Consider the following 15,831-nt stretch of genomic DNA (forward strand, 5'->3'; position numbering starts at 1 on the left):
TCTGGCTAGAGCTCAATGCTGTGAACTTTAGATGGCAACTCTCTGGTTTGTTGGAGGGGACTTTAATGTCATTCGTTTTTCTTACGAAAAATCCAATGGATCTAGAATCACCACATCCAAGGGAAGTTTTTCTGAATGGGTGGGTACTCAATGGGATGATGGAGTCATTTATCTTTTGCCAGCCAAAAGGGTCTCCCTAAACTGATATCATATCACTGCCCTATCCTGTTGGAAACAAAAGAATTAAATTGGGGGCCTAAACCTTTCAGGTTCGAGCTGGCATGGTTCGAGGTCGAAGGATTTCAGGATTTGATTTCAGATTGGTGGAGATCTTTCTGTCTTAAAGGTAAGTCAGGCTTTACTCTTTTAAAAAAGTGATCCTGGGCATTATGACTTAAGGATGATCGGAATACTAAGTATTTTCACAACTATGCTAATGCCCAATCCCGTATTAACTCTATTGCTTCACTTGAGATTGAGAACCAGCATTTGTACAAGGCAGGCAGATCCTTGACTCAATTCTGATTGCTAATGAATGTATTGATTCTTATGTTAAGGAAAAGAGAACAGGCATTCTATGTAAACTTAATCTGCAGAAAGCCTATGATCATGTAGACTAGGCCTTCCTGGACTATATGCTCCAGAGAATGGGATTCAGTTATACTTGGATGAGAATTTGTATATCCTCTCCCAAGTTCTCGATCCTCATTAATGGATCCCCCTATGGATACTTTAAAGCTTCCAAAGACATTTGATAGGGGGACCCTGTCTCTCCTTTTCTGTTTGTGTTGGTTACTGAGGCCCTAAGTCAAATGTTGTCTGGGGGTCAGGAAGCAGGGGTGTTTAGAGGTTTCTCGATAAGAAATTTTCCTCTCTTCATCAAACATCTACAATTCACTAATGATACTCTCTTTTTTTTTTTTCAATGCAAAAGAAGTTATGATCACCTTCATTGGCATACAGTCTGTTGGTTCCAAGGTTTGCTCTTCTTTTGTTGATTCTTTTGGATGTAAGGTAAGATCTCTACCAACGCTATATCCATGGCTTCCTTTGAGCATAAGCAAACCTCCTCATTGCATTTGGGACAACATTCTATAAAGGATGGAAAGAAAACTCTCATCCTGGATGCTTAATGAGTTGTCTCTTGAGGGCAAGATCAACCTCATCAATGCATCTTTATCCAGCATGCCCATCTACTTCTTATCTCTATTCCTTTGTCCCAAATCGATTGTCTCTAAAATTGATGCCTTGCGTAGGAAATTATTGTGCCAAGGTTGTAGTGACTCTTTCAAGTTTCCCTTGCTTAGGTGGAAGGAGGTGTGTACTCTTTACGATGAAGGGGGGGAGTGGGAATAAAAAAAATCTAGAGATTGTAAACAAGGCCCTCCTTGGGAAGTGGCTCTAAAGATTTGGGGCTGACCCTAACAGCCTATGGAGGCAAACATAGCTGCTAAATATGGTTTTACGCCCTTGGGATGGTGGACGAACGACTCGTCTGTATATAGATCCTCCACCCTTTGGAAAAATATAGCCAAGGCATCCCAGGCATTCCACCCGAATGTGCGGTTGTGTCTAGGAGATGGCAACAGAATTAGGTTTTGGTTAGACCCTTGGTGTGGCCAATCCACACTAGTCGAGGCTTTCCCCTCTATTTCTGTTGTGTCCTAATCAGAATATTGTTATGAATGATTGTTTTTACCACAACGGGAACGGAGTGTGGATACCTCCTTTCAGAAAGAACTTCAATGCCGAGGAGATCACTAAGCTTATGTCGTTGCTTGCTTTATTGCAATACTTCCATCCTGACCCCTCCCAAGATTCCATGGTCTAGAAGATTTCTAGTTTGGGGATCTTCTCTGTCAAGTCTTTATATAATCATCTGTCTTATGCAGCCAATCCTCCTACCTACTGCCACACTGGAGCAATCTAGTCTTATGGAATTCCTCCTAAAGTTGTTGCGTTCGGCTGGTTTGCTAGGAGAAATCATATTTTGACTTTGGACAACCTTCGTAGGAGAGGAATGGTGCTTCCTAACATGTGTCCCTTATGCCTTAAAGAAGAAGAATCAGTGGCTTATCTCCTACTTCACTACCCTTTATCTATGGACATTTGGTGGACTGTCCTTCTTATGGTGAGAGTAACTTGGGTTATGCCTTCTTCCCTCGACCAGCTTCTCTGCTCGTGGCATGCTAAGTCCAATGGAGTGCTGGGCAGGAGGAAATGGCGTTGTGTTTTGTTGTCAGTCTTGTTGGCAGTGTGGGCCGAGAGGAACAATAGGGTCTTTAGGAATCATAGCTCTTCCTTGGCAATTGTGTTCTCTAAAGTGTCGGTCCTATTTAAGGACCAAGCTTCGTAAGATTGCTAGTTTGTCTGTGGAGGTTAGCCAGCGCATTGGTTGATGTCCCTCTCCCCCTCCCTCTCTTCCCTTTCTTGGTTTCTATGCGCTTCCTTCTTCTTCTTCTTTTTCCCTTGTTTTTTCTTTGCTGCTTGTTTTAATAAAGTTCTTATCTTTCAAAAAAAAAAAAAACACTTTTAGAAATAACTTCTCATATCTTTTTACTTGGTCAACGGAATCGAACGTCGCTTGCTTCATTGGATTTCTACATCAAAATAACAAAAAAATATATATAATACTTCTTTAATATTTTCTTTTTCCTTTCATTTCTAGGGTAAAATATGCATTTTTTTTATGTCTTTTTCCTTCATTTTTCATTTATTACAAGATTCTTGTCATTTTCTTAATGATTTATAATTTTATATGTTTATTTTAGCCTAAATTATTTTTTTCTCTTAATAGGTTGGGTATTGATTCTTGTTAAAGTCCTGAGATGGAAAATAAGTCAAAGTTCAAGGAAAACGACCCCATATGAAATTATTGCTTGAAGATAGATGAGAACAATGACCTTCACTTCAAATGTAATTTTTGTAAAAAAACTTGTTGGGGAGGAGTGTTTTAAATGAAACATCACCTTACCCGAACTAAGAGGAATGTAACAACGTGTTCCCAAGTAAGCGATGATGTCCCGAATAAATTAAAATTGTTGGATAATAATGTGAGTGGAAAGAAGCAATAAGAAGAATGAGAATACGATGTTGGAAAAGTTCCAATAATTAATGATGTGAATACATTGGGTGAAGGAAAAATAAAAAGGATGTCTATAGATGAATTTGTTGGAAGGAAGAGTGTGATGAAAGAAAAGCAAAAAGACACTTTAAACAAAATTTGGAAGAAATGAGATAGAGATAGTGTATGCCTTTCTATTTCTCACTTCTTGTACACGAACACTCTACCATTTAATTTTGTGAAGAGCCCCTTCTTCACGCCTATGATAGAAGCATTTGTCACATTTGGGTCAAGGTCAAAGTCCCCTTCTTATTTATATTAAGTGATGTCACAAATTATATAAGATACCCTTGGAACCAAGAGTAAAAGAGGAAAAACAAAAGAAAGAAAAAAATAATAAGAGAAATAAGAGAAGAATAAGAGACGGCACATGGTCAAGAGGAAGAACACCAACGATCTAGAGAGAGGGTCCACAATCCAAAAATATCTACATTAGCTACTAGTGCTACTCCTAAATTCCCTTGAATGCATTTATTTTTAATTTTATCCTTCCTTTTTTTACCACTCATCCATCTCAACATCCTCATCTCAGAAACACTCATCCTAATGGACATGTTGTTCCTTAAATACCCAACATTCTGTCCAATAAAGCATGGATGGTCTTATAGCCATCCTATAAAATTTTCCTTTCAATTTGGGTGTAGACAATGATTGCATAAAACTGCAAAGGATCATCCCCATATTTTCCATCCTACTTGTATTATATGGGCAACATCCTTTTCAATTTCCCCACTCTCATGAATTACTGACACAAGATGCCGAAAGTGGTCATTTTGGAAAATTTCTTGATCAACAATCTTTACAAATTCCACATTCTCACTCCTATTGTTACTAAAATTGCACTCCATATACTCTGTTTTAGTCCTATTAGTTTTAAATCCTTTAGATTCTAAAGTGCCACTCCATAAATCTAGCTTTGTGTTTACATCCTCCCTCATCTTGTCAATCAAAAGTATTTCATCTGAAAACAACATACACCACAAGATCTCTTCCTTCAAATGCCTCAATTACAAACTCTCTACTAAGTTTAAAATTCTGACTTGCCTACTAACAGAAATCCCCAATCTAAAGCATATTTGATGCGGACATCAGTGGTGCACCCTTCAGAGTGTACCAGAGGATGAGGCGTCACCAACAGAGTACTGGAGCAGATGAGTTGATGTGGATGGACACTGGGTCCATCGGACCCATTTTCTGACACGCTACAGGTGTAAGAGCGGCATGATCGCACGCGGACCGCAGGCCCATGAAGCGGATTTCACACCCTATCATGCAAGTATTTTAGTTATAGACATTTTTTTTTTAAAATTATTATTTATAATTCTTTTCCTTGTTTTCAAGGGCTTTAGCAAACTTTTTATTTTTAGGCATTTTTTTTTCTCTTCCTTGTTTTCAGGGCTTTAATGCACTTTTTGTTTTTTCCTTGGCTTATATATACATGGTGAGAAACCCTATTTTATTATTGAATGAATGAGAATTTGTATACTTTCTCCCTCTTTTACCAAAGGGATTAGGGTTTCAGGATTGGCCCTTGGGTGTTGAGGATTCCACCCTGGTTTCAGGTTTTCCTTCTTTTAAATCTTCGAGGTGTAGAAAAATATAAGAATCAGCCGTCTTCTTTTCTGTGATGCCCTAGAATCCATACTTTCTTTCATCTCGAACCCATCTCTTCTTCATCTCTTTCGTTCCTCTCTGGATATTCCTTTTTGGTTTGAATGAAAAAGAGGGATGACTAGTCAGGAGAATTAGATTCAAACTTGACTATGGACTGGTTTATGCTAGATCAAGGACATCCCCATATCCCTAGGTCATCACTTTTTACTGTTTACGTGATTTTTTGCTAAGGAGCATGATCCTGATGGAATGATTTCATCTCTGTATTGAGATTTGCTTAATCGACGTGATTGATAATAGTTAGTTAATTAATTTTATTATTTGAATCTCTTCAACCTGATTATACATGCATCTATGGTTAGGCCATCACATGTCCCTGCATCAATATTTCCCCAAGGTAAATTGTCATTCTTACATTTAACCTTCTCATAACATACATATCATTGGGGGTTACTGCAAACACTATCAAGATGATCCAGGTGATAATACCTTACAAGAAGGACAAAAAACAGTCAATATTGTCACAGATTAACAGAAAGGACATCAACAGATCATTTACGGAGAAGATCAAGGATAATCAACTATGAAAAGTAAAATTTACAGCTTGACGACATCACTGAATAACGAATCAGAGAAATGACAAAGAGAGAGTTCATGTTCTAAACCAATTTCACTTGTCATCATAGAGTCATTCCATATGGGAAAGCAAGGCCATTCTTTTTAAGATAATGTCATGAAATCTCAAAAAAAAAAAAAAAAAAAAAGAAACATTTACCTTCATATTTCCACCAGAATTAATGTCTAGGACGGCACTCCCCTGACTGAAAACAAAACCACAATAAGATTTCAGAGGAGAAGTTTCTAGGGGGCAAAAAAAAAAGGTAATCACCACACATACGCACGTGCACACACAAGGACTTCCATTGCAAATAAGAATTAGATCCTGACTAGGAGACTAACACATATTGCCCACAATCATTATAAACGAATTCATGAGTCACTGATTATCTGCACTCTTGTCATTTAAGATGAAGCATTCTTTAATCCAGTTATTTTCCTCAGGACGTGAATGGGGTCTTGTAAATGGTGGATTCAATTAATCATGGAATGTTGCACTACGGCATCCATTTCAGCCCTCATAATTGGAAGCCCTTTGGGAATGATCAAGATGGCCCATAGAATCAGGTAAGGTGACCCATTAACACTGTATCTTTTTATTATGACCTGAGGCCCTATCCACCTATCTGCAACATTCTGTCTAGTCAGGATTATTGGAACCCATCAAAATCTCAAGAGCAGGTCCCAATTTATCACGTCTTCTTTTTTACGAAGATGTCTTACTCTTTGCACATAACTCCATCCTGACATGCCAGAGTATTAGGAATATTCTTGATACTTAATGTTTGAAGCCAAACAAACAAACAAACAAAACACTTTTCAAAATCATCTGTGTACTCAAAAATACTCATCCCAGGATCCCATCATTCCTGCAAATGATGCATCAGATGCTTGGAATCAGATAAGGAACTAAAAGACTGAAATATCTAGGTCTTCCATCAAGCTTAAAAATCATTCCAAGAAGGACGGTCAGTCTCTGGTGGATCAAGTTGCCTTGCCTTACTGATGGAAAGCTAATTCTCCATCCCCACCTGCTAGATTAATTCTCATCAAGACGGTTACATCAGCCATCTGAAACCATTAGATGTTCATATACACTTTGACAGTGAAGGTTATTGAGGTAATCGAGTAATGCCAGAGGAACATCCTGGGGAATTCCTTTCCATCCAGCCATAAAAAACATACTCTGATTCTTGTAAGCTAGTCTCACTGGTGACCTGGGTATCAGATCCCTTAGGCTTGTGAACCAAGCTTTCTTAATGAAGTTTGGATGGAAGTATCACAATGTAATAACAACCTTTGGATCAAGGTGTTCTGTATTTGTTACAATACGATCGTAAAGGCCGATATCTATAGGTAATAGCTATGACCGTTACGCAATATAGAAGTGAAATGGGACAGTTGGTTTTTTGTGACTATATTGGCTGTTACAGGGGTCGTAACGGCCATTACGGAGCATAACGATCATTACCCCTATAATGGTGGAAAAAAAAACCACTTCTTTTTTCTACGTAAATTCATTTTTTTTCCCTCATTTTTTTTCATTTTTCTCATTCCAAGACTTTCCTACATTATTCTACAGCAAATTTCAACCGTTCATACTATAGTTTTGAGGATTAAAATAGTAGATTGAAGCCATTTGGATAAATAAAAGCTCCAAAGGTCATGTTTTCAAAAAATCGGAAAAAGTGGTATGTGTGCATTTTTTTCTTATTTCTAATTCTAAGGGTTGATTGCGATGTGTAAATATTAGAGACACATAACCATGTTTATAAATTCATCAGACAACCTAATACAACACTCTCACCAAAGAGTGGACTGTTACGTTACCATAAACATGTTCAAAAAAAAAAATGAATATAGATTTGGAATATTTACATTATTCTAGATTTTCTAGATTTTTTTTTAAAAGAAATTTTCAGGCAAAAATAAAAAATAAAAAAATTGAACCATTACGGGGGTCATAACGGTCGTTACACTCCCATATTGGCCATTACGACCGATACCTGTATCGGTAACGGTGCTAACCGTTATGGCCACCATTATCGATACAAAATATCTTGCTCTGGACCACTATTGTTCTAGCAAAGACTGCTTTAATGCTTCATCACCTGTCAATACTTTTGCCATTTGGAAAGTTTCATTTTCTTTTCACAAGGGCAGTTATTAGAAAAAAGATCATTTGGGCTAACTGAATCAGGCGACAAATTGGACATCTGGATAGATTGATGGTGTCCGTTATCCCCTTTCATCCTGCATCTATCCTCTTTGACTACATCCACAATCGCCTTCCTCATTAATCCAAACAAAAAACTAATAAATTCAGGAAACTATTACTCAAACTCCCCATTGATATATCCACACAAGATGATTGCAGGATATGAGCCCCATTTGCATCAGGATATGGGCCCCATCTTCTCGATCAAACCCCACCCCAACCTCCAACTGATTCCAATCCTAATATCTGGAAACAAGTTTGGCACTACCCTGCTTCCCCAAAGTTCTCTTCTGATCATGGTTAGCCCTCCATTATCATGCTTTAACAAAGGAATAGCATGAAAAAAGTATTCCATTTTCTCCTCTCTATCCTCTTTGCCAGTCCCAACCCAAAAAACTCACTTGCTTCTAACTTGCCCTTTCTCTTCCAACATTTAGCTTCCCTGGTTTTAACCTTTTATCCAGTAACCTTCACTACTGGCCTCTCGGTGTCAGATACCTTTATTGCCAGGAATGTGACTAACATTGGAAACGGATATGCATAGATATTCAAGAAGATTTTGTTTCCCTACTCTTTATGGAATATCTGGCTGGAGCGAAATCACTGAATCTTATGCAACTCTAGCTCACTCCCTTATGTCTTTTGGAGAGCATCCAAAGAGATGTATCAGAATTCTGTAACTTGATAAATCTTAAGAAAGTTCTCTTATCGAGAAGGCAGAATACTCACCCACTGTCAACAAAGCGTATATTCCCTGCTGAATCCAATTTCCATACTGGCAAAACAGGTGCTTCCAAAACCAGGATTTTTCAAACTTAACTTCAACAGATCAACTTGTAGCAATCCTCTGGTTACTAGCTTGGGAGGAGTTCAGGGCTCTTTTGGAAGATGCTTAGCTGCATATTCCAAAAAAGTTACATTGCTGCTGCTCAAATGTGGTGGAATGCACTGCTCTCTGTTGGGCATTAATCACAGTCAACTTACACATTCACCACCGTGAAATTGAGGGAGACTCTCTTCTAACTATCCAGTCCTTGGAAAATCAGAAAGTCCCTGGTTGGGGCATGCTGCAAGCCAGCAACTACTCTGCAATTGCCAGGCCCAGCTTAATGCTTATGAAGATCAATAGATAGTGTCGGCTGAGAACATCTAACTTGACATGAATGCATGTGCAGCTGCCTTGTCTAAATTTGCAATTTATCTATCAAGAACGGAAGAGCCTGACCCCACTCAATATTGTTCATATTATACTTTCAGATTAGGGGGTCCACTATATTCCAGACTGATATTTAAATGGGAGATTCCTCAAATATCCTCCACATTGGAAGATCCTGACCGTTTAATCAGTAGCATAGAGATAGACAGGATTAGGGGATACAACTGCAGCAGTCAGAAATAAGGTCAAATATTGGATGACTACGGACTTTCAAACTGGAAGATTTTTAGTGCATCCCTCCATTGGAAGCTGCACCCATCAGATCAATGGTCTGGATCATAGGACCACGGAGCCCACTTCTACGGAATAAGTTTGTTAGGACACTGTTCACATTGATTTGCAATTGTATCATCCACCAGAGAGAGAGAGAGAGAGAAATTGTATCATCCACCAGAGAGAGAGAGAGAGAGAGAGAGAGATTAGGTAATATTTCAATATGAATAAGTTACCTAAAGTGCTTTTTCTACCTTGAGTTCATTATATCCAGATAGAATCATTACCAAGTTAAATATCACATCTATGTTGGTTCCCTTTAGGCAAAGGACACTGTTCACATCCTGATCCATTAGAACCTGAGAATTGCTCAGTGAATATTAAATAAGACTTGGAGCATGCATGCATTATTTGCTATTGCTTCACTATGAATGAATTCCCAAAGTCCTTTTTAATCTTGAGTTCGTCAGCTCCAGATGGAGTCATTACTTGATACAAGAGGACCACTTACATTTCATTGCCACATCTATGCAGAACTAGATCAATTGGCCCTTTTTCCCTTTCTTTCTCTCTTTTTTTTTTCTTTTGAAAAGTAAGAATAATGACTGCTCTTTAATATAATTTCTACAGAAAGAGAATCTTACCCCACACAATGGTCCCCCACAATCAGCGACTGTGTGCTAATGTGAAGCAAAGCCATGTGACCATCCGTATGTCCCTGATATGTTATGGGGAACCTCTAATCAGATTTCAGCAGTAGTAAATCATCATCCCGAAATATGGGCATCAGACAGATATGAATAGCATAGCATCATATGAATGAGGCATTATATGATCCTTACAAGGCACTATATGATCCTCAACCCGAGGCTATGCATAGCATCTGGTTTCCGGTTTGTGCAAGTGGACCCGTGGTTCAGTGATCCAAATAGCTGATGTGATGGGATCCCATGTCAATTGGACTATGCACTAAAAATCTCGAAGACTGGAAGATACTAACCAGCTAACCTTTGCCCTTTTTTAGTTGAATGTGGACTTGTTGTATTTCACTTCTTGACCATCAATCTGCAGATCACCAATCAAAAGGGTCGATTTGTCTCATTGAGGATATTTTTGTGGCACAATTAATCCACTGGGACCCATCTGATCAATGGTCTCGATGGATCCACTTGTACAAACCAAGGACCCTTGTGCAATGGATCATATAATTCCTAATGAATAAAAAAGGCATGACTATCAGAACATTGTTGTATCAAAATCAAAAGAAACCCAGAAAATCAAAACCCTCTAAGAATTAAGATATCTGGGACCCATAGGTAAATCTAGAATAATAGGTTACACAGGGACGTGTATTCACTAATAGGGCCATACTTCATAGAGAAATTAAAATTTCAAGCCACAGACCATTGTGTTACTTCGACACTTCAAAACTAGCTCCATATTGTACACTGAAATGTAAAACCGCAGACGCCCATTTTCCCAGTGCGTTAATTAGGCGGTTCTATTTATGTAATCAATTTCATATATCGTATGAAATATGCCAAGACACGTATGGCACATATGAATATCATATTTTGAGTCATAAAGTGAACCCAAGTAGTTGGGACAGGACTATGATGATGAAAATCCAGACGTCATTCATGCAAATCCATGTCAAACATCTCGTATAAATGTCTGTGCAGATAGCGATGTTCACATAACATGAATATTTCATGTCTTGTTACTCTCTATTGTAATATCTTTGGCTTTCATTTGTTTTGTTTACCAGGCATTCTCTCATCTATTCCAAATTAAATTACACATCTAACATCACAGAAGGAGAATACATCCATCCTCTTTCAGGGAGAACAAAATATTGGACAACATAAAGCCCACATCAAAATCTTCCAAATTATACTTCAACAAGAGCTTTAGAAATGTCATAGGGAAAATAAGAACATGAAAATTGTGATACCAGAGCAGAAATGACTTCCAGTCTCTGACCGCCAATGCAAATAACTTCACCTCCAGAAATTGGAATGTGACTGCGAGACCAATCATCTGTCGCAAAAAAAATAATAATAATAAAAATAAAAAATAAAAAAATCGATTTTAAACATATCTTTATTGACTAAAAACATGAAATATGATATATTTAAATAGGTAAGGTTTGAGGATAGAATCAAGAGACAATTCTAGGAGACTAAGGATGGAATAATGGAAGGAATTCCGAATGAAGAGAGGATACTTGTAGTACAAGACTTAAATGGTCGTGTAGGAAAAGAAAGTAGAGGATATAACAGATTGCATTGAAGATATGATTTTGGGAGAAGGAATGAGATGGGGATGCTATCCTTACTTTTGCTATGTCATACAATCTAGCTCTATCAAACACATTTTAAAAAGATAAATGAATATTTAATAGCTTTCAAGAGTAGATTATATACAAGCCAGATTATTATTTTTTTCTACTTACAAAGACAAAACAATCAATTACTGCAAGGTTACACCAAGAGAGAATGATTGCGCAACATAAGTCAATGGTTATGGATGTTTACATAAAGAGATGGAAGAAAGGGACTGAAATTAATAGGTGTCCAAAAGTAAGTTGGTGGAATTTAAAAGCGAAGAAAACAATGTTATTAATGTGGGGGCATTTTCACACCGGACTCGAGGGGGGTTGCTTGTGGGATGCAAGGGCACACTCGAGGTGGGCGGCCCGTGTGAGGCGGGTGGCTCGTGCAATGTGGGTCCCACCCGTGTGAGGTGGGTGGCTCATGTGAGGCAGTACCCATGTGATTTGGGGCCCATGAGGTGGGTTCGGCCAAGGTCCTGACCCATGAGATGTGGGGCCTGGGTTATGAGATAAAAGGATTAATTCGTCATGCTCTATCAATTCGAGCTTTTAGAGCGAGTGGTTAATTGTGCTGCATCAAAGTGGTACAGAGCGAGAGGTCTCGTATTCGAGACTCCTCACCGAGGGTGATTAATGCAGGGGCATTTTCACACCAGGCTCGAGGGGGGGTTGCCTGTGGGATGCAAGGGCACACTCGAGGTAGGCGGCCCATGTGAGGCGGGTGGCTCATGTGAGGTGGGCCCCACCCGTGTGAGGCAATACCCATGTGATTTGGGGCCCACGAGGGGGGTTCGGTCGAAGTCCTAACCCATGAGATGTGGGGCCTGGGCTATGAGATAAAGGGATTAATTCAACGTGCTCTATCAGTTCAAGCTTTTAGAGCAAGTGGTTAATTGTCCTGCATCAGTTATTCATTAATAAATTGGTAGAAGAAGAAAAGAGGAATGTCAAGGAATAAAATAATGATATGTGAATAAGATGGTTGAGTGCAATAGGAGAGTGGCTAAAGATGTTTTACGAGTACCTAGAGGGAAAAGTCAACCATATAAGGAAACTTGGTGATGGAATGACGATGTACAAAATGCTATTAGTGAGAAATATCCATCTTTCAAAACCTAGCAAGGGACTAGAAATGAGGAAATTTTAGAACAATATAGAAATGCCAAAAAGAATACTAAGAAAGTAGTGAATGAGGCTAAACTTAAGGATTATGATAATCTCTGCAAAAGATTGGGGACAAGAGAAGGTGAGAAAGACATTTTCACACTTGCAAAATTGAGAAACATAAAAGGTAGGAACTTATTGTGTTGGATGCAATAAGGGCAATGACCAGAGGATATTGGTTAAGGACGATGAGATCAATGAGAAGTGGAGAAGTTATTTCCAGAACTTATTACATGACAACCACTTTGAGAGCTTAGGTATAGAAGAAACCATCCACTCAAATGAAGCTAGAGGCAATAGATACTTTTGTAGGATTACAATACCAAAGGTGAAAGAAGCTTTGAGAAAGATGAAGGAAAGACCGTCCAACCAAATGGTATACCTATAGAGGCTTGGAAGTGCACAGCATATACTGGTTTATTTTGGTTGACAAAGTTGTTCAACAAGATTGTAAGACCAAAGAAAACACCAGACGAATGAATGAAAAGTACCATGTTACCTATTTATACAATAAATGAGACATACAAAGCTACGCTAATTATCGTGGAATTAAACTTACGAGTCAAAGTTCGAAACTTTGGAAGAGAATGATTGAGCAAAGATTAAGGCATACAACAAGTGCATCAGAGAATCAGTCTAGTTTCATGCCAGGAAGGTAGACCACGGAGGCTATTTTCGTTCTTAGACAACTGATGGAGAAATATAGGGAGAATAAGGATCTCTACATGGTCTTTATTGACTTAGAGAACGCACATGATAGGATCCCTAGAGAGTTAATCTAGTGGGTGTTGGGAAAGAAAGGAGTTTCAAGAGAATATATTGACATCATTAAGTATGTTTATGAGGGAGCGGTAATGAATAAGAGGACTACTAGAGGAGAGACAAGTTTCCAATTATTGTGGGCTGGCAATAAGGGTCGACATTAAACCTGTTCCTTTCTGCATTGGTTATGGACAAGTTAACAATGCATTTAAATGAAGAGATCTCATGGTGTTTATTATTTGCAGATGACATAGTTTTGATTGACAAGACGAGAGAGGGGATAAACACAAAGCTAGAACTTCGGAGGGATGCTTTAAAATCTAAACGTTTTAAAATTAGTCAGACAAAAACAAAGTATATGCAATTGAGTAACAATAGGAGTGAAAACAAGGAATAAGTTAAGATTGTTGACTAAGAGGTGCTACAAAATAACCATTTTTCATATCTTAGGTCAATAATTCAAGAGAGCGAAGAGATTTAGAACAATGTTGACTAAGAGATTTAGACCTTCAGAGGGATGCTTTAAAATTTAAATGTCTTAAAATTAGTCAGACAAAAAAAAAAGTACATGCAATTGAGTAACAGTAAGAGTGAAAACAAGGAATAAGTTAAGCTTGTTGACTAAGAGGTGCCCCAAAATAACCATTTTTTATGTCTTAGGTCAATAATTCAAGAGAGCAAAGATTTAGAATGATGTTACTCATAAAATTAGAGCTAAGTGGATGAAATGGAAATGTGCCTTTTTAGTACTTTGATATGATCTCCACCTACCTATGAAATTGAAGGAAAAATTTTACAGGATAGCTATAAGACCTGCCATGCTTTATGGAACAGAATATTGGGCAGCCAAGGAACAACATGCTTATAGGATGAGCATAGTGGGAATGAGGGTGTTGATATGGATGAGTGGCAAGACAAGGATAGAATTAAGAAATAACGCATTCAAGGGAACTTAGGAGTAGCACCAATAGGTAATAAGATGAGGGAAAATAGAGTTAGATCATTTGACTATGTGCAACAAGGACCAAGAACTGCACTAGTTGGAAGAAGTGAGTCAGTTCAAGTTGAAGGCTCTAAAAGAAAATGAGGAAGCCATAAAAGGATGTAGGTGTAGTAAGAATAGACTTGAGGACTTTTAGCTGACGATATGATCCATGATAGCGTGGAATGCCATAACAAGATTCATGTAGATGACCCAAATTAGGTGGGATAAGGCTTTAATGATGATGAATGATTTTTTTTTAAATAACATTCATCATGATTAATGTTATCATGATGGATGTTATTAAAAAATAAGAATACAGATGATACCCAAAACATTTTTTTTTATGAAACATGGTTTACCATTATAGCATTGGTAACAAGATGAACCAATTCCTTTCACATCTTGGAAGTAACAAATAACTTTAGACGTTGGTCTAGCGACTATTGTGCATAAATAAGCACTTGATTCTTGTTATGGTCGACTTGAATTTGGAGAACAACATGCATATTTAGTCAAAGTGGACAACCAACCAAAAAATACAAATGAATGGCATAATTCCACCACCCCATCTTATTGTTTGAATTTATTTCAATCAAGTGAACTCTCTTTTTGGTGGGTAAGATCGGAATAGAACGAAGATCTCAACATTGCTATAAGATTTATTTTATTTTTTATAATAATGTAAAAAGAGCAGATAAGTTTCATATCAATTGGCCCTCCACAACTCATTAAACCCTATAAGTGTCAAAATTTTGTCAATTTAAATTTTCTTCCATTAATGCAGTGAATGTATACACTGTAATCTGATTTCAGAAGTAAGTCCATTGTCTTAGTCACCAAAGGAAAATCTGAAACCAAAAACTTTCATTCTCATTCTAAAAGGTGGTGAGAGTTTTGAAAATGCAGTTTCTATTCAGTATGTACTCCACAAACTAAAAATGTAAAGACAATCCCATCATAAATCTTTAAACAAGGACAAGGGGAAACCTTTTCCAATGCGACGCATGGTATTCTCATGTGCTAACAGCGTAGCATCAGGATTGCACTTTTGAACAATTGAAAGACCTGAAATCAAGCAATAGAAAAGCAAATTACAGCCAGTACAAAATAAATATTTTTAATGCATAAACCACACAGATCCAACTTCAGGACAAAATCCAACTCTGAGATTATTAATTTTTTAAAAGCATGTTAGGGAACTTTTAGGAAACTTAAGGAAAATGAAATGGGAATTTACTTTCATATTCATCTCTGTATTTAAGGAATGCCCTCTTTCATAAAAACTAGTAAAATGCACGTGTTGCACATGGAAGAGCCTAAGTTGTAGGTCCCGCTTGATAAGCAGCCTGCCTAATTCTATGAGCAGAGATATACTAGAATACATCCCTACATATTGCAGTAGAAAATATCAGTCATCTTTCAGTGGATTTGGAGTCTTCTTCCAATAATCTTAACTGTTCATATGATGGGCCTACTCTAGAATGGGGATAGCCAAAGAATAAAGACTCTTAGGGCTTGTGTGAACTTTGGACACATGCTCAAAAGGGGCTTTTGACGCTATCATTTTGAGCCAAACACCAGT

At 37.8% G+C, this 15,831-nt stretch overlaps 1 protein-coding gene across 5 annotated transcripts in view; it reads right to left on the reverse strand.

Moving 5' to 3' along the window:
* The window catches only part of LOC131237621 (uncharacterized), a 66,639-nt gene that overhangs the window by 16,577 nt on the left and 34,231 nt on the right, over positions 1-15,831 (reverse strand). For all 5 annotated transcript variants that reach the window (XR_009167334.1, XM_058235492.1, XM_058235489.1 and 2 more), the window contains 4 exons: positions 15,237-15,314; positions 10,958-11,043; positions 9,648-9,721; positions 5,514-5,559 (listed from right to left, as the gene is read on the reverse strand). Coding sequence is in view for 4 of the 5 variants with exons in the window: in XM_058235492.1 (XP_058091475.1) it covers positions 5,514-5,559; positions 9,648-9,721; positions 10,958-11,043; positions 15,237-15,314 (284 nt within the window). In the remaining variant the exon portion in view is untranslated. The remainder of the gene's footprint in view (positions 1-5,513; positions 5,560-9,647; positions 9,722-10,957; positions 11,044-15,236; positions 15,315-15,831) is intronic.

The sequence above is a fragment of the Magnolia sinica genome, chromosome 2, assembly GCF_029962835.1.
Source record: "Magnolia sinica isolate HGM2019 chromosome 2, MsV1, whole genome shotgun sequence".
NCBI lineage: Eukaryota > Viridiplantae > Streptophyta > Magnoliopsida > Magnoliales > Magnoliaceae > Magnolia > Magnolia sinica.